General features: G+C 38.4%; 1 protein-coding gene across 1 annotated transcript in view; it reads right to left on the reverse strand.

The window, feature by feature from the left end:
• Positions 1-8110: 8110 nt before the first annotated feature.
• mRpS6 (mitochondrial ribosomal protein S6) overlaps positions 8111-18015 on the reverse strand; it is a 73402-nt gene continuing 63497 nt past the window's right edge. The window contains exons 2-3 of the mRNA XM_065237065.1: positions 8633-8678; positions 8111-8572 (exon numbers count right to left, since the gene is read on the reverse strand). Of these exons, the coding sequence (XP_065093137.1) occupies positions 8168-8572; positions 8633-8677 (450 nt within the window). The 5' untranslated portion in view covers position 8678 and the 3' untranslated portion in view covers positions 8111-8167. The remainder of the gene's footprint in view (positions 8573-8632; positions 8679-18015) is intronic.

An 18015-nucleotide genomic window follows, 5' to 3' on the forward strand; every position in this document is an offset into this window, starting at 1 on the left:
AAATTATGATAATGCAATACTAAAACCACAGACAAACAGACGTAACTCTTCATTGTGTATCTTCGTTCATGCATTTAACGGTTGATTTGAATATTATCAGTTCCGCGAACTACTCGCCGCAGCGTGAGGGGCACGCAATAACCTTTAACTCCTACGCAAGCCTTTTTAAAGTACAATAATTACAGTTAACTACATGATTAATTACTTTAATTACGAGCGTCGGAATTTTTTTGATATAATTACTTTTAAGTACAAATTTCAGCTTTAATTACAAGTCGCATAAATTAAGTACATTAACTCCATTAATGTACAGCGAGAAATGTACTTAAATTACCCCCAGCGTACCGTTAGACCCTTTCGTTATTGGCCCGTGAAACAAAAATTTCACAGGCCCTTTTGCTATGTTAAGGATAATGTCAGCTCTGATAGATTGTATCGCTACCGCTGTTATCTACGTTGGTGATTGGTGCCAAATCACATGCAACGATCGGTTCGTGATTGTAAATGTAGTCGGATTTCAATACTGCCGAGGTGTAGGCAGGGCAAAAACCTATACCCTGGATCACGCCCCTGTTATAGCGCCGAAGAATGCGACAATGAAAGGAATGTTTGTTTGTGCTAACTGGTTCAACCTAAGAAATACCCAACAAACAATGAATGTTGAATAAGACCTTCTTCAGACAAAAATAAGCTTCTGCAGCTAAAAAGTGGCTTATTCAGCTGTTGATCTACTCGAATTGTTTGTTGGGTAACGGATTTAATTTGGTGGATGTGAACGAAAACAGAATTACAAAAGAAAATTATGTTAAGCACGTTTTGCCTCTTTGTATTTAACCCCATGCCATAATGTATGGTTAAGGGGAAGTTTACTGCCCCGAAAATACAGTCTTTTTGACACGGTTTTTTTTAATAATGGGAAAAATTATCAAAAATTCAAGAAAATTAGTTTTTTCTTTTTAATTTATAGATTATTAACAAAATTTACATGTAAAAATATTATTTATTTCTCCACGGATTCGAATTTTGTTCATTCAAATCAAAAATAAATCTGTTTATACTCTAAACATATGAATGATTAAAAGTAAATTGAAAACATGTTTAAAACTAAAATATGTATTTTGAATTAAATTCAAATGCATATTTTTTTAGCAACATAGAAATCAATCGTATTTGAAAGCATCAGTCACCGATGTGTCTGTGTTTGACTGGATTATTGACCCCGCTCCCCCAGCGTAGACAATTGTCCATACAAAATTGTTAAAATTTGTAAGGGCCGTACATAATTGTCAACCCCCCCCCCCCCCCTAAACTGTCTACGTAGTTTATGAACAACCCCTAAGAGAAAGAGCTGAACGGACACTGGAGCTGGTGAATACTTTGGACATTCACACGCTGCGCTACTTCCGGGAAAAAATCGCAGCTAGTATGCAATTGTCTTCCCGGCACGGATAACTTGAGTGTGTCAAGTTGATCGGTAACGATCATTTCGTGTCCTGTGCACATGGGACTCATCGTTTCCTATCAATTTGGAGTTCTGCCCGTAGTATTGTTTAGTTGACCCATGGAAAGACGAATAAGAGAGGCGAATTTCATAAGTGCTATCACGTCAATTCTGAATACGGATGTGATCATATGATGGCGATAATACAAATAAAAGCACACAATTGGTTTGAATCATCTTAGTGTCTGCAACCAAAACCTGATTATAATTTTTTTGTTAATGAACTCTGCCTTAAATCTGTTAATTATTATTAGTATAATAATATTAAGTTTGAAAGAAATATTGAAATAATCGAACAATTCACGCGTAACATCAGAAAATTAATGCAAATGCAAATACATCTTCCATTGAATCTGTTAATTCAGGCACAAGCTAATATCATCATCTGTCGAACTGTGCTGCGAGCATGGTTTAAAATTTGAACATTTTTTAATCGGGAGGAAATTTGCTCGAGGAATTGCTTGAATTTAAGGAAATGTAAAATTTGAAGACTTGTCGTCACTACTGTGATTCCCATTTCATTTGTATGGCAATCATGGCCCTCATTATGCGTATCACTTCCTTTTCACTTTATATTGTCGCTAGAGTTGTAGACCGATATAACCTATTCGTGACAATCGATTTTATTCTAGTTCTGCATTAAAGCGCATTATTCAACGAATACAGTACACTAGATACGACATTATGTTAAACGTACAAAACGAGAGTGAAATCGATTGTCACGAGTGGATTATTTCAGTTTCCAAGAAATTTAGTATAGATATTCGCAGAATTGGTCATGTTTGTAGTCTAGTAAAACATTAATGGGCGTATTTCGGGGTGTAAGAAGTGTTTTTGAATAAATTGATTCATTCGAGTATGTGTTAAGGGTTTTCTTCAATGTTTTTAAATAGTTCAAGAATAAGGATTGGGATACGTTTTTAATTACGTTTGTGTAATTTTAATTACATTAATTACAGAAAATAAATTTATAATTACATTAATTACGTAATCAAATTTAAGTACGTGTTAATTACACTGGCACTGCTTTGATTACGAGAAATTAAATTTAATTACATGAAATACTTAATTTTCATTTTTAATTACTTAATTACATAGTTGAACACCTTGTACTTTAAATCCAACGCAGTCAAAAAGGCTATTGCGTGCCCCTCGGGTTTCCTGCATCTCGGACCCCGAGCAGCTAATTACGGATTACATGATCCAATACCTTTCATCACAGGAGTGGAACTTCGGATCAGAAAGTGGCTCCACTTATCATTTGCGAACACTAGCGCACCTAGCGGTAGAAGGCATTTTCTGCCTGCAGTTAAGATAGGCAGCATGCTATGATAGTGTCAGTGCACATAGAAAGCCCGTGTGGAACGCTACCACAACACATCGCTTGTTGAGTAGAAAAACGAACCACTTTTTGATTCACCGATTTGTTTACACTTCCCCTTCTGTTCTGTGCTTTCATGTCTGCACGTTTCAATGAATTCTATGCTTTTTTCGATTTCAACTGCACAGTATAGTCGCTATTAGAGTCGGTGTATAATGAGTCACGCCAAGAGTGAAGCCAAGTCTACCTATTGAACTGTCAAACCGGCTACCTATCGTGCAAAGTAAACAAGCATTACGATGCTGTGAAAGGTCCACGAAAGGTATTGCAATTAAATATAAAATTTTATCGAAGAAATGATCATATACAAGCAGTGAGCATTACATTTGTCATGCGATACGTTTTGTAATGATCAGTAATGACAATTTCTACTATTTTTCTTTAAGATAATTCGACAAAATCACTGATATAATGATTTACTACAGCCGTTAATTTTTTTCCTCGCTAGAAGTCATTTGAAGTTGATGCAGAAGTCCTCTGTTGCCAAGTTAAAAGAAAGGGAATCTTTCGAAAACCGTGATGCGAGTTCAACTGTTTTTCTCTTGGCGTGACTCATTATACACCGACTCTAGTCGCTATATTCATAGTCTGGCGGATAGAATCTCGGGAACCAATTAAGCTGTCAAATAGCGGAACCAATCGAGCAAATCACGACCAACAACAGAAAAGAGCACATCAGCTATTGCGAACAAAATTTCAGAAACCGTTTTCTCACACTAAAGGATCACCTACACAAACTAACGCCATCTGTAGGTTGTGAAAAATTTCCCCTATCCGATGATGCTGGCAATTTACCTTCGCTTGGCGAGGAAAGAATAATCAACGTTTTGTTTATAATATTGATAGTACCTTTTCAATTGTTGGAATGGTTCCGCTTTTTGATAGATCGAAATTCTATCCACCAGACTGGCCTATGGATCTAAGATTGGGTCCATCGCTAAAAAGCTGCTATTTATCAATTCTATCTAGATGAACGCGTCATTGGGACGGTCCTACTGGATATTTTTGGCCGCTATTGAAAATTTAGTCGATTGCCAAATTTATGTATGGGCCCAAATTAGGAGCATTTAGGCCGACATAACATCCATTTCCCCTATTTTCCAATTAGGCTTTTCCAGCCCAGCGTAGGCAACATGTTATACCGTGACAGCGAGCCCAAAACAGCAAAATAAACGATTTGAGCCCGGGACATGCTGCGTACTGTCAAACGCTGCTGTTGGTATAGGCCTTGGCTTTTCCCTAAGTATGCTTTTCCCCATCAATCTTCATTTAGACAACAAAAGTTCGATGAAGAGAATAATAAATAAATAAATTAATATTGAAAAAACTGTATCGCTGAAACACCCACCAAACAAAACCTTTGGTGCCCCTCTTTCGTTTGAAGCTTGTTTCAAAATTTTCTATCTATATTTTTCCATACATTTTTTGGGTTTCAACAGTCGGAAAGCTAATTTTTGGACGTGATCTACACTGACAAATATGAAAAAAATAAAATCTATCAAGATTCCCAGATAGCATATTTCCATACTAGCGAAGACAACATATCTAGAAGACTGGCAACGTTGCCTGAATCCAAGCGACAAACACAGTAGCGCTGCGCTCGAGCGAAGGTGGAAGCAACGCATAGAAAAATGAGCAAATACACAAAGCTTTCTTCTGAGGATGGAACCTTCGTTATCCAATTCAATAGGAGCATTTACCTTTGAGTGGCAGATGACGCGATTGTGCCTGTCTCATTCCGGTTGTATTAGAAAATGGAAGAGTTGCCAGTCTTCTTGATATGTTTCCGAAAAAAACAACTACAAAAATACATTAAAAAACAATGTAACAATAAGACGAAAATTATTGTCTTAACAATGATTTATATTGTTAGGTCTACAATAAATTTACCTTGATTTATGTTGTACATAACAGTAAATTTCATTGTAAATGGAAAATTTACAATAAAAAAGGGGGGTTGTTAAGTATCTTAACAATGAAATTTTCGAGATTTCCCCATATATATTTTTTTTCAATAACATTATATCAAGAGCAAATTTTCATTATGTCGTAAGTAACATTCGCACCAATCCGAGAAAAATAAAGTTAGCGGCGCCGGTGGTGTAGTGGTAAGCGTGATTGCCTCTCACCCCAGCAGGCCTGGGTTCAATCCCAGTCGGCGCCGCCGGGATGTTCTGAGGCATAACATCTCTGATCACGCCTTCCTTCGGATGGGAAGTAAAGCCGTTGGTCCCCGGTTCATGAGTTGATGGGTCGATAGGTAGGGTCCAGGTGTGGGAGCTGCCTTCCTGGCGTCGGTAGCATTGGTGCTCAGCACGGAAAACAAGATCGACGGAAAACAAATCCAAGGAAAAAAAAAAAAAAAAATAAAGTTTTGTTTTGATGACCGAAAAGTTATTCCTATTTCCAAGTAAACACATATAATCTCATAGTGATAGCAATGTTTAACATATTTAGCAGGGTTTTAATCATATAAATGCAAATCGCTAGCTTTCATGCTCAAAAATACTGGTTTTTGAGTCAAAAGTTACTATACGTCGTTTGGTGGCCCCTATTGTTACTTAAGTCAAAGTGTATTTACCAGGATATTCGGGAGAATTATCAATTACATCTCCTTACGTGCAGCCCATTCATCATTTTAGGACTACCGAAATCATCTTAGCAACAAACAGTTCGATTTATTCACTTTAATAATGAGAAAGCGAAACGACGAACGTACACTTTTCACGGGTTTCTCAGCGCTGTTACTTAAGTCAAACGGCATCTCCATAGAAATTGGGTGACTTAAGTAACATCGAAAACTATTTTGATCGGAAGGTGATAACGTCAAAAAGCAATTTGACTGGCAAATAAATTTAAAAATAGGATTTGATCCTATATTCGGACAGTATATAGTGTAATAGCAGGAGAATCGATTGACACTGATAGCTCGACTTTGTTTACCTTTGTTACATTCGACGTAATGAAAATTTGCTCTTGATATATTATTGTTATTTTACTGTTGATTGGCGAATTCATTGATTAAAAAAAATAACAGTGTACTTTAGAGTGTATGTGTTGGCTTGACAGATCTACTTTATCGACTTTAAAAATAAATCGAAAAAATAAAGCATTGTCCCGGGAAGGGAAGGAGGGGTGGTGTGTCTGTTAAGGCCCAAGCGCAATGTGGGCGGAAGCGGAACGGAAACGGAAAGTTTGACAGTTGTCACAAATGACATCAAAAAGCCTAACCGAAGTCGATTTGGTTCTAACTAGTTTTCAATCCGACAAGTAGGCTTTAGTCAGATTGGGCTTTTCCGCTGCCGCTGCCGTTCCGCTTCCGCTGTCATTGCGCTTGAGCCTTTACGGTTGAGTCCTTTTTTTACTGGTTATGGATTGAGATTCGATCCGGAACTTGTGAGAAATGCAGGTCAACCCCCCCCCCCCCTGGCATTCGAACTCCCTAGGTCACGTCTCGTTGGTGGTTGAGCGTTGTTGATAAGAAGTTAATGCATTCGACTGGAGCGAATCGCCCATGAAATATGCTTCCACCTGAGAATTGAACCAGTTTTACTGACTCGAGGTCGTTCCTTAAGCGGTGTTGGTACAGGTTAAACCTTTGCCGACTGTCGGATTCAACGCGCCTACGTCTACGGGCTTACGCAGAAGTGATACGCAATTCGGTAGAGTTTGTCAAACGCTTTTGAGCTTATGTAGTATAGAATTTGTTCGGTGCGGTCGCGAAATCTTGAAATGATTGATACGTTCTTTAAATTAACTAATTTGATAAAGCTCAGTAGTAAATAAGTAGAATATCTAGGGAGGAAACCAAAATTAATCAACTTGCCAACATAGGCTATAACATTTATTTTGGTGACACTCTTTAAATGATAATAAGCTTTTTTTTTTTTTTTAATTTATTTAAGAGATTTTTAGCCTTAGGCTAGTTCATCTCTAGATAATAAGCCTTTTTTCTCGCTTCGGTTGTCTCGCACGGCTTTCGGAATTCGCGCGGTTTTCGTAACTTACATAATTTAGATATTTCGTTCGAAACGGATTTACTTATTCAATCGGTTTACTACGCGGATGTATCTATGTGCACACGTCACAGCATTTTTTCTATAACTATCTTGAAACAATACATACGGAATCCAGTGTTCAAGCGGCCAACATAGGCTAGTCCTTCTGCTGTATTGTCAAAGACAGAAGCAAAATGTATTCAAATGGGTCAAGTCTTGAAAACTAAGCTGTCACGCAGCTCCAGCTTGATGCCCAAAAAAAAAATTGTTGAGATATTCTTAAAAATCTAACACTGCTTTTGATTTCAAATTCGTCCTGAGAGTTCCAATTCCGTTCTAACGCATTGCAACGCCTTAAGATTATCTTCGTCCTACGGATGAAGGTAGAAAAAGTAAATTTGCTAGGAGCGCTTCTTTTGTTTTGAGAGCAATGAGTAAATATTCATACGATGCGTTCTAATAGGCTTTGTATTGAAGCTTATGTACTAACGCATCGCAACAAACATATTTTTTGATGTATGCACGATGAAGTCATTGATACTATTGATGTTTTCTGCTAGAGAGAACGGAAATGAGCGATTACGATGAAGTAACGCTTTACCCGATATCAAAATTTAAAAATAAAAGAAAACACCACTTTTCATCAGAACTTCTAGGAAGTTGTCCATATACTGCCGCTCTTCGCATGTCGGTCCCATAGCCGTTTTTGTCAAAACTGAGTTTTTTAATGTAAATGGTAGCTAATTACCCATATTTTCATAATACTGAATGAACACAACAACTTTGTTCTAAAAAAGTTTGGAAAGACAGTCAAATTGGTTGTCCCGTCACATAAGGAGCAATGGTACGAAGCAAACTTAAAACGTGATTTTCTCGGTTTGCTGATTTTTGCTATGGAACGGACATGCAAAGAACGGCAATATATCACGTGGTCAGTTTTTGACAAATTTTAAACCCCACCATGATAATCCATATATTTTATTAAACATGTGTATGGACCGTGGACATTTGCCAACCCCTCCCTCCAATTGTTCATAGTATATGGACAGCCTTTAGATGGGTTGTTAAAATTAAACATTTTTTTAATAAGCTTGGATCCAGTAGAGATTTAAAGCTCACTAATGATTACTACAATTTTTTCGTTTACTTATATTCTTCAAGGTTCCTTGTGGAATATAGCGTTATGGAGTATTTCGAGTTTCGCATCTCAAGAAAAGGCAATAATTGGTATTACGTTAATTAAGCCATCTATTGTCTATAATAGCTTCAATATAAATTATGTGGACCCTATTTCTGGAACGGATAATGATCATAACCGGTATTATATTGGAAGCCTTTCTTTTTGGTCTTGTTTGAGGTGGTTATCATTTTTTGGACCTCTTTCCTGTAAGCTGGAGGTTGCATTTCTTCGTGAATAGTACAGCTAACTTGCTCCTGCAGTGTGGCATCGGCTTTGTAGATTCGCTTCCGAATGATATCAACATCCCGACCGTATTCCTCCTCCAGGTCCTCGACGGTAGCGGGTGGGGTATCGAATTTTAACACAAAATGCGAACCCGTCCGGTGAACCAATCCATGCACACTGGTTTTGAACGGGAGGGGACGCGTTCCCAAGTTGTCCAGCTTGCGTATTACTCCACCCTTATCGAAAATGGCATTTGCCGTGCGCTTCAACACCGAAACTAATTCCGGCTGTAATTCGATATAAATCATTATAACGCATTGCAAAACGAACAAAACATGGAAACTCACCCGTGGCATTTGCCGTAAAATCAGCGCCAGCTCGTATGTCGGCATTTATAAATATTTCCTTAACACAGAATTCAATATAAAATCCACTGTTATGCAAATGCTTAAAACTGAAAAAAGGTTAAGACGTGCCCGGTTTGTTATGACAATTCTAACGCCAAGTGTTGCCAGCCGGCACAGAAAAGCAAAACACCCAACGGTTGAGTATTTACCTGCACGCTAAGATCAGTTTACCCAGACGGTACAAAGAGATTACCGAGATTGGCCGTAAATTGCACAACTCACATATGGGTAAATTTTTTTAAACCCAAATATGGGTTCTTATGAACCATTAATGATGTATTTGTATGCAAATTTGACTTAAATCTACCCATATTTGGGTTAAAAAATTTACCAATATCTGAATTTGTGCAGTTTACGCCTGATTTGGGTAAAGTAAACCTACATTTGGCTTATCTGATATTAGCGTGTGGATTAATACCAGTTTGTGTAATAATTATATCAGGCATAACATTTGATAACGGCACAAGAGCATTTGTAAACAAACTTTCTAAGGCCCTTTACACGTGAACCAAAGTACGTCCACGCAAACCAATACCACTTTCGGAAAGGTGCTAGTTGCCCCTATGCGATGATGTTGGTTTGCGTGGGCGTACTTTGGTTCACGTGTAAAGGGCCTTAGAAAGTTTGTTTACAAATGCTCTTGTGCTGTTATCAAATGTTATGCCTGATATAGTATTTACGTAATCGCGATCCAAGAATCGCGATTATTTATTTGTAGAATATGCACTAAACGCCCTAATAAAAATAACCATAAAAGAGATCTTAACGACGTGTTCGGGGTATCATCCAAACCATTTGTGGGATAGTTTACCCATCTGGGATACAGTTCGTTTATGGTATTTGTTTATTAGGGCGTGTACTGAACAATGCTTACTGGCAATTTTACGTTCTTTTCACTATTCGTGACGTGTTTGTTTATTTTTGTGTATGAATGACATTTCTCGCGTGGCCGGCGCCGGTGGTGTAGTCAACAATCAATACGAAACTAACGATTTTAAATTGGCTCACCACTTTAGTAGCCTATTGGTCCCAAGCAAACGATTAACGTACCCTATTCTAGTTGAAATTCTATTACTACACTATGTTTGTTTTGATTCGCTATGAAAGTTTGACAGATAACATCAAGGGTGTGTGGATTCATGCAGAACATGCAGGGGTGAGTGAAATAGCTTGGGACTGCTTGGGACCGTTGTTCTGGTACTGAGTGAGCCAAAAATAATAATGATTTTCTTCGGGACCCAGTGGTCTTAGAGTTACCTTTATGGTGTAGTGGTAAGCGTGACTGCTTTCTCACCCCAATGGGTCTGGGTTCAATCCCAGTCGAGGTCGGTGGGATTTTTCTGAGGCATAAAAATCTCTGGTCACGTCTTCCTTCGGAAGGGAAGTAAAGCCGTTGGTCCCGGCCCATGTGTGTTGATGAATGGGTGCGATATCCTACGCAGGTGTGGAAGCTGCCTTCCTGCACATTCGATTGCCGTCAATGGATGGCAATCGATGTCCGTCGGTGATTGGCACTAGAAATGATGGACGGAGAGAATGTTTTGAGCCAAATGAACTGTCAAAATCTGAGCCAATCGGACATTCCAATTAGAATTTTTCCGAGGATTTCTTATTCTTACTAGAATAAATTTGAGAGTATTGCAATCGAACAGAAATTCCATCACCGTTATGTTTTGTGTGCTTCTTAAATTTAACTAGTTTTTGGAACCAAAAACAATATTCTAACTCTATTGATTAATTGATCTTCGTTGGTTAATGAATGGCACCAAGAAATGTGTAAAATATTGCGATGCAACCAATTATTATTTTGCACGTATATCGAATCAGAAATAAAAGTCATTTGAAATGCTAGCTTCTAGCAAGGGTTGCAAGATAATTTAGGAACAAATCCCTGCTGCCGAATCGTATTTTGTTTTCTCCGCCTATCTCTCCCTGTGAGTATTTCTAATTGGCACTAGATTGCGGAACAGAGACCGACGTTAAATAAAGGAAAAAAAAAAGACATTTCTCACGTCACTTTTCAAAAGGTCCTAAGTAACAAATGTGCACAAATCGAGTTAAGCGATACAAACTATTGGTCTTCTCTAGGCTCTTCTATCATTGTATGTGTTACAAAAACACTCATCCAAATTTACTTTCATTTATATAAGATAATCATATAGGTCAAAGATCGTCCAATGTACAGTTTGAAATGATGGGTACATAATTGTTCCTTCGGTCATTTGGACTGCCTAACATGATTGGTGCTCATTTTCTAAAGGCGGGGTCAATCTAATGTTAGGTACTCTACTCTGAAATCTGTGAAAGGGAATCTACACAGAAAAAAAAGTTGTTGAATATTACATCCAAACTGCTGCAACCAGGTCAATCCATCGGTTGTGTAATATAACGTTGTACGATGTACATCGATTTTGCGAACAAAATTACATCCATTGATGTAATATTCTATCTGCTTTTTGCTATTACATCATTATTTCATACATCAGCTTGAATTACATTGATCGATATTACATTTTTTTTGCTGTGTATCCCTAATAAACAAATACCATAAACGAACTGTATTCCAGATAGGTAAACTACCCAACAAACAATTTGAGTTGATTAATAGTCGAATAAGCTATTTTTTCGCTGAAGAAGCATATTTTTGCCTGAATAAGCTCTTATTCAGCATTCAATGTTTGTTGGGTATCCCACAAATGGATTGGATGATACCCCGAACACGTCGTTAAGCTCTCTTTTATTGTTATTTTTATTAGGGATGTAGAACAAAACGTCCAATGTAACACTCATTGATTATGTCATTGAGAAAAATCCCTTGTAAAAATTTACATTAGCCCAACGTTTGATTTTGATGTCTACATCAGCATCGAAATCAAATGTATTCCTGATGTGAAACATTAGAAAACATTATGATTTAGTTGTATTTAAGCAAGGTAACATCACCGGTTGAAAACTAACGATTTAAAATTGGCTCACTACTTGAAGCATATTAGCACAAACAAAGTGACAGACGACTAACTGGCGAAGAAATCAATTAAAATAATGTGGTTCGCTGTAAAAGAATTTTCTTAGAAGCTTGTGCCATCAGTCACCAGATGGGCACAAACGAAGTGACAGACGGAGCGGCTCGAAATTTGATTTGACGCACTTACATTTAAAATTTTCGAGTGTACCTCACGACAACACTATCTACTCATATGTACTAGCTTAAAGTAGGGGGAACTACCTGTTATCTCTTTTTCTCTAACGAAAATTGAGCCTGTTGTCAAACAGCATGTCATTATGTCGTCTGCACTTCTTTTGTATAATGAAAGACCAGAGGCCAAAATGATTAGGGATGACCACATAGGGTTAACATTTGCGTACAAGTAAACGATGTTGAGCAGTCAATGATTCGCGCTTGTTGCAATTGCTGCTACAGATTTCTTCAGTCCATGCTTCTAACTAAAGTCAGAGTCATCCGCGACCGAGAAGACATCATTGTTGGACGCCAACAAACAGAACCCGGCCATACTCGGTACGCATTTGCTCCTCCGTAGCGGAACTGGAAGGATCCACCCAAGCTGCCTGTTGATCAGTTTTGTCTGCTCCAGCTTCTTCTTTTCTTCTGCAGAACCAGACAGTGCGAGTACTGGTTGGCCAAACCAACCGGTGGAATACTAATCCGAGAGACGATTTCTTAGGCACGTTGCATTTGTCGCAGTAGATCGTCACTTGCCGGTGCACTTTCATGGTTACAATCGCCGTGGAAGTAGTTTCGTCATACAGATCGACCACTGGATCGATATCAACCCGATAGGTAAGGCCGGCATGCTTCGCGTAGTGGCACTCCCTCATGTCGCGGGGAATCCTTTCCAAACAGGCGGCGCATTGAAACTTCTGTATACGAATCGATCGGGACATATAGGATTTAATGTTACGTTTTTATCTCTTGCTGCCTCGTCTGCTCAGCCTATTCTTATTCATCTTTTTTTCTATTACTTCTACATCGATCGGCTTCCAATTACTGCTGTGTACGGCGTTTTCGTTTGGCAACTCAAACCGGTTCCGGAGAGGCAAAACATTTTCCGGAACGGGTGCGGGTAGTGCAGCTAACGTTCGTATCGGAGTGTATGTCCCTGTCGAATTGGTTGATTGGATCTAGAACAGTTATCTAGGTTCCAGATATATGAACATTTGTCTATGTCCGAAGATTTACAGAAGTTTCTATATTCGAGATCTTTAAAATGGCTTATCTTAAAATTGACAAATTTGTACTAGACTTTGAGCTTTTCTCTCTGCACCTCAATTTTTCTCAATTTCAAGATTTCCTAATTAATGACTATGTTCAATCGTTCACATCCCGAAATTCATTCATAACCAATTCGCGTTCAGAATCTAAAAACATCTTAAATGGTTGGTTTCCCAAAAATAGAGACAGGAAAATGAGCACTGAGTGAGGAAATGGAGGTTAGTAATTAACCTATTGAAAAATGCTGGTTTGTGAGTTTAAAATTTTTCTCAAAGTGGGTCGCATTTCACGACAGATCGGAACCACATCTTTCATTTCTTTCCGATCAATACATGTCACTATTGGTAATTTTTGTCTGTTTTAATCTCACTATTTGGTCACTTTTTTCGTTATTTTAGACTCTACAGCCACTACAGGTCGGACTCGATTATCCGGAGTATCGATTTTTTTTCACTCCGGAAAATCAAATCTGCCCCCCCCCCCCCCCCTCTTAGCTACATCTAATATTGTTAAAATAATCATATTGTATATTATAATACTAAAAAAAAACTTATAGAAAAAAAACGCAAAAAAATACTCGGGATAATCGAGTCTAAAATTCCGGATAATCGAACCCCGGATAATCGAGTCTCCGGATAATCGAGTCCGACCTGTATTATTGTATAAAATACCCACTACCAGCCCCGCAAAGTAGACGTATTGTAAAGCAATTCTGCTGACAAAACTATATCATTATCTTTAAAGGGTTAATTTTGAACGCCTTTTTTTTTGTTTAAGGCAGATTTTTTTTTTAAATAACCGGGAAAATACCGGGAATAAAAAAATTGTATTTGAATTGACACCCTGGTGAGCGACGGGTGACGCTGATAATCACTGGACCACGAAGCCCACAAATGTTGTCGAAAGAAGAAAAATTTACGGAAAAATAGGACAACGCAAACATTCCAGAAATTCTATATGTACTGCAAAATTGGTTTATACACCACTTGTTAGATACTGAAAAGTATTAGCTTAATCATTCCGTGCAATCGGGATACACCGGGGTCGCTGGAAGGATACCAGTAACATGTTTGCTCAGCAACAAAGAATGCCGGGCAGCATGATACCAATAACTGGTCCGCACAGCAATGTCCAAAAGTATGGCCGGAATACGTAATAAACGTTCCCTGTCGGATCGTCACAGCAGCGAAACATTCTTCAACCGCTAGTAGAATGGGACCACTATGTATGCCACGTTTTTCCATACCAGCAAACGTCTATTTTTTGCTCACTGTTTCAGCGAAACCGCCATCCGTCTACATTATGAATGAAATCAAAACATTGGGCCGTATGAATAAAAAGAGTTTACTTTACTTTCCCGTGCTTTTCTTACGGGAAAAGTAAAGTAAACGCTTTTATTCATACGACCTATTGCTTCCCAAAGTGGCTACTCAGGTCAACTTTTCTCGGAATCAAAAAAAGAAAATCTCAATGTGATTGGTGAGGCAGAAGGAAACAAGTCAGCTCTTTCATTATCACGACGTTCTTATGCATAATCTAGTGTGACGTAACTTTGGATCATGCGTAAGAACACCGTGAGAACGAAAGAGTTGTCTTCATTCCTTCTGCCGCACCTATAGTAACGCACACGGTTCCCGCGCTGACTGTTCCTTACTTTCTCACTCTAATCAAAATTTCCTTCGATGAGTGAGAAAACAGCACCTCGTCAACGCGAGCGAGAACGCGGGTTGCCAGATCATTGCACACAAAACCAACTTGAATTAATTTAAAGCAAAACTACTAGCGAACCTGGCGGTGAGGGGCGGAAGGTGGACTAAAATTCTATTACAGAGAACCACATTATTTTAATTAATTTCTTCGGAGAAAGTCGTCTGTCACTTCGTTTGTGAGATGGGCTAGTATTTTTGTTTTGATTTGAACATAGGGAACATAGTTGATTTTGTGTGCAATATGATCTTTGACAGTGTGCAAAGAGTGTATCATTTTGTCATTTTTTATGCATTTCAGTTTAGAGTAGAGTGAAAGAGATAGAACCAAAACATTCTAGTACATTTAGTGTTGCCATGTGGTACAATCAACAATCAATACGAAACTAACGATTTTAAATTGGCTCACCACTTTAGTAGCCTATTGGTCCCAAGCAAACGATTAACGTACCCTATTCTAGTCGAAATTCTAGTACTACGCAATGTTTGTTTTGATTCGCTATGAAAGTTTGACAGATAAAATGAGGGGTTATTGGTTTTTCCTATGTTTCGAGGGGTGATTCGACAAGCTTGGGACCGAAGATAGTACCAGAGGTGAGCCAAAAAGTTGAGCACGTTTCTTCGGGACCTACTTGTCTTAGAGTTACATCTATGGTACAATCAACAATCAATACGAAACTAACGATTTTAAATTGGCTCACCACTTTAGTAGCCTATTGGTCCCAAGCAAACGATTAACGTACCCTATTCTAGTTGAAATTCTATTACTACACTATGTTTGTTTTGATTCGCTATGAAAGTTTGACAGATAACATCAGGGGTGTGTGGATTCATGCAGAACATGCAGGGGTGAGTGAAATAGCTTGGGACTGCTTGGGACCGTTGTTCTGGTACTGAGTGAGCCAAAAATAATAATGATTTTCTTCGGGACCCAGTGGTCTTAGAGTTACCTCTATGGTACAATCATAGAGGTAACTCTAAGACCACTGGGTCCCGAAGAAAATCATTATTATTTTTGGCTCACTCAGTACCAGAACAACGGTCCCAAGCAGTCCCAAGCTATTTCACTCACCCCTGCATGTTCTGCATGAATCCACACACCCCTGATGTTATCTGTCAAACTTTCATAGCGAATCAAAACAAACATAGTGTAGTAATAGAATTTCAACTAGAATAGGGTACGTTAATCGTTTGCTTGGGACCAATAGGCTACTAAAGTGGTGAGCCAATTTAAAATCGTTAGTTTCGTATTGATTGTTGGTAGTAGTGGTGTTGCCGAGGGGGGCGACACATCTAAATCTTAATTCTAGATGCTCAACAAATCTCACACTAGCGAATCAATCATCGAAAAATCTTCTTTTATTTCTCGCATTTACCATGCAGCATAATATTTTTGCAGGAAATCTTCAGAATCGGCATAAATCTTCTTTGTATCTACTCAGCGTGTGCGCAGCAAAGCACAGCAAAACACAATTTTCCCTGCATCGTAGATAGAGTTGCCCCCCTCGGGTGTTGCCATGTGGTACACTGAAAAATTGCAATAGCAGGTGCGTCACCAAAGTTTTCGAGCCGCTCCGTCTGTCACTTCGTCTGTGCTATTAGCATAGAGGTAACTCTAAGACTAGAAGCGAGACTAGAAGGTCCCGAAAAAACGTGCGCAACTTTTTGACCCAGCTCTGGTACTCTCTTCGATCCCAAGCTAATCGATTCACCCCTCGAAACATAGGAAAATTCACGAACCCCTCATTTTATCTGTCAAATTTCATAGCGAATCAAAACAAACATAGTGTAGTACTAGAATTTCATCTAGAATGGGGTACGTTAAAGTTCAATTTACTATGATGCATTTTTTTTAAATTCAAAAGCAGTTTTTTTCGACGCATTATTTTAGATTGCAAAAAGCTCGCGTCATTTTGTGTCAAATATCAGAAGGAATCGAATAGTGCGAGTTTTTTGCAATCTGAAATGATGCGTCGGAAGAACTGCTTTTGAAATTTTCCAAAAAGCATCAAAGTAAATTGAACCTTAATATATTTGCTTGGGACCAATAGGCTAGTCAAGAAGTGAGCCAATTTCAAATCGATAGTTTCGTATTGATTGTTGGTGGTAGTGGTGTTACCAATCAAGAGCAAATTTTCATTACGTCAAAAGTAACAAAGTCGAGCTATCAGTGTCAATCGATGCTCCTGCTATTACACTATATACTGTCCGAATATAGGATCACATCCCTTTTTTAAATTTATTTACCAGTCAAAATGCTTTTTGACGTAATCACCTTCTGATCAAAATAGTTTTCGATGTTACTTAAGTCACCCGATTTCTATGGAGATGCCGTTTGTTAAAAGTAACAGCACTGAGAAGTGTACGTTCGTCGTTTCGCTTTCTCATTATTGTGGTGTATAGAGTTGGTGTGAAATAATAATGATTAAAAAAATGAAAATAAAGTCATTAATGAAACGCGTAATTTGAGTAAACCCAAACTAGCGTGAATGTGAATAAAATCTAATACCCCGTACAGACTATGGCTTATATCATGTAATATAGGCTGTCTTGCAATGCGCACTCATACATAGGATTTCCAGTGAAAACTAGATGTATGAGTGCTCATTGCAAGACAGTCTATATTACATGATATAAGTCATAGTCTGTGCGGGGTATAACCATAGAGGTAACTCTAAGACTAGAAGGTCCCGAAGAAACGTGCTGAACTTTTTGGCTCAGCTCTGGTACTGTCTTCGGTCCCAAGCTAAACGATTCACCCCTCGAAACATAGGAATATCCACTAACCCCTCATTTTATCTGTCAAACTTTCATAGCGAATCAAAACAAACATTGTGTAGTAGTAGAATTTCGACTAGAATGGGGTACGTTAATCGTTTGCTTGGGACCAATAGGCTAGTCAAGTAGTGAGCCAATTTAAAATCGTTAGTTTCGTATTGATTGTTGGTATAACTATCATTGCTTTGTGAGGGCAAATCCCGAGACAGCTAGCAGTGCTGTGTAATACCCTGGACAGACTATGGCTTATATCATGTAATATAGGCTGTCTTGCAATGAGCACTTATACATAGGATTTCCAGTGAAAACTAGATGTATGAGTGCTCATTGCAAGCTAGCCTATATTACATGATATAAGCCATAGTCTGTACGGGGTATAAAACGCTGTCCAGACTGGAGAGTTATAACATGTTATAACGGTTGTCAACTAATTGCAACACAGAAAACACCATCAAGATAGCACTATAACATGTTATAACTCTGTAGTCTGAACGTACTATAAAAGAGGGAACATTCTTTTGGTGTAAATATGGGATAACTAAGCTCGCAGAAGGCATTCTTGTGACGAACGTTGAAGGCGACGGACGAGCAGCAGCAGCAGAAGGAAC

Source organism: Ochlerotatus camptorhynchus, unplaced genomic scaffold (assembly GCF_037179485.1).
Source record: "Ochlerotatus camptorhynchus isolate MF236.1 unplaced genomic scaffold, CSIRO-AGI_Acam_v1.1 ptg000586l, whole genome shotgun sequence".
NCBI classification, from domain to species: domain Eukaryota; kingdom Metazoa; phylum Arthropoda; class Insecta; order Diptera; family Culicidae; genus Ochlerotatus; species Ochlerotatus camptorhynchus.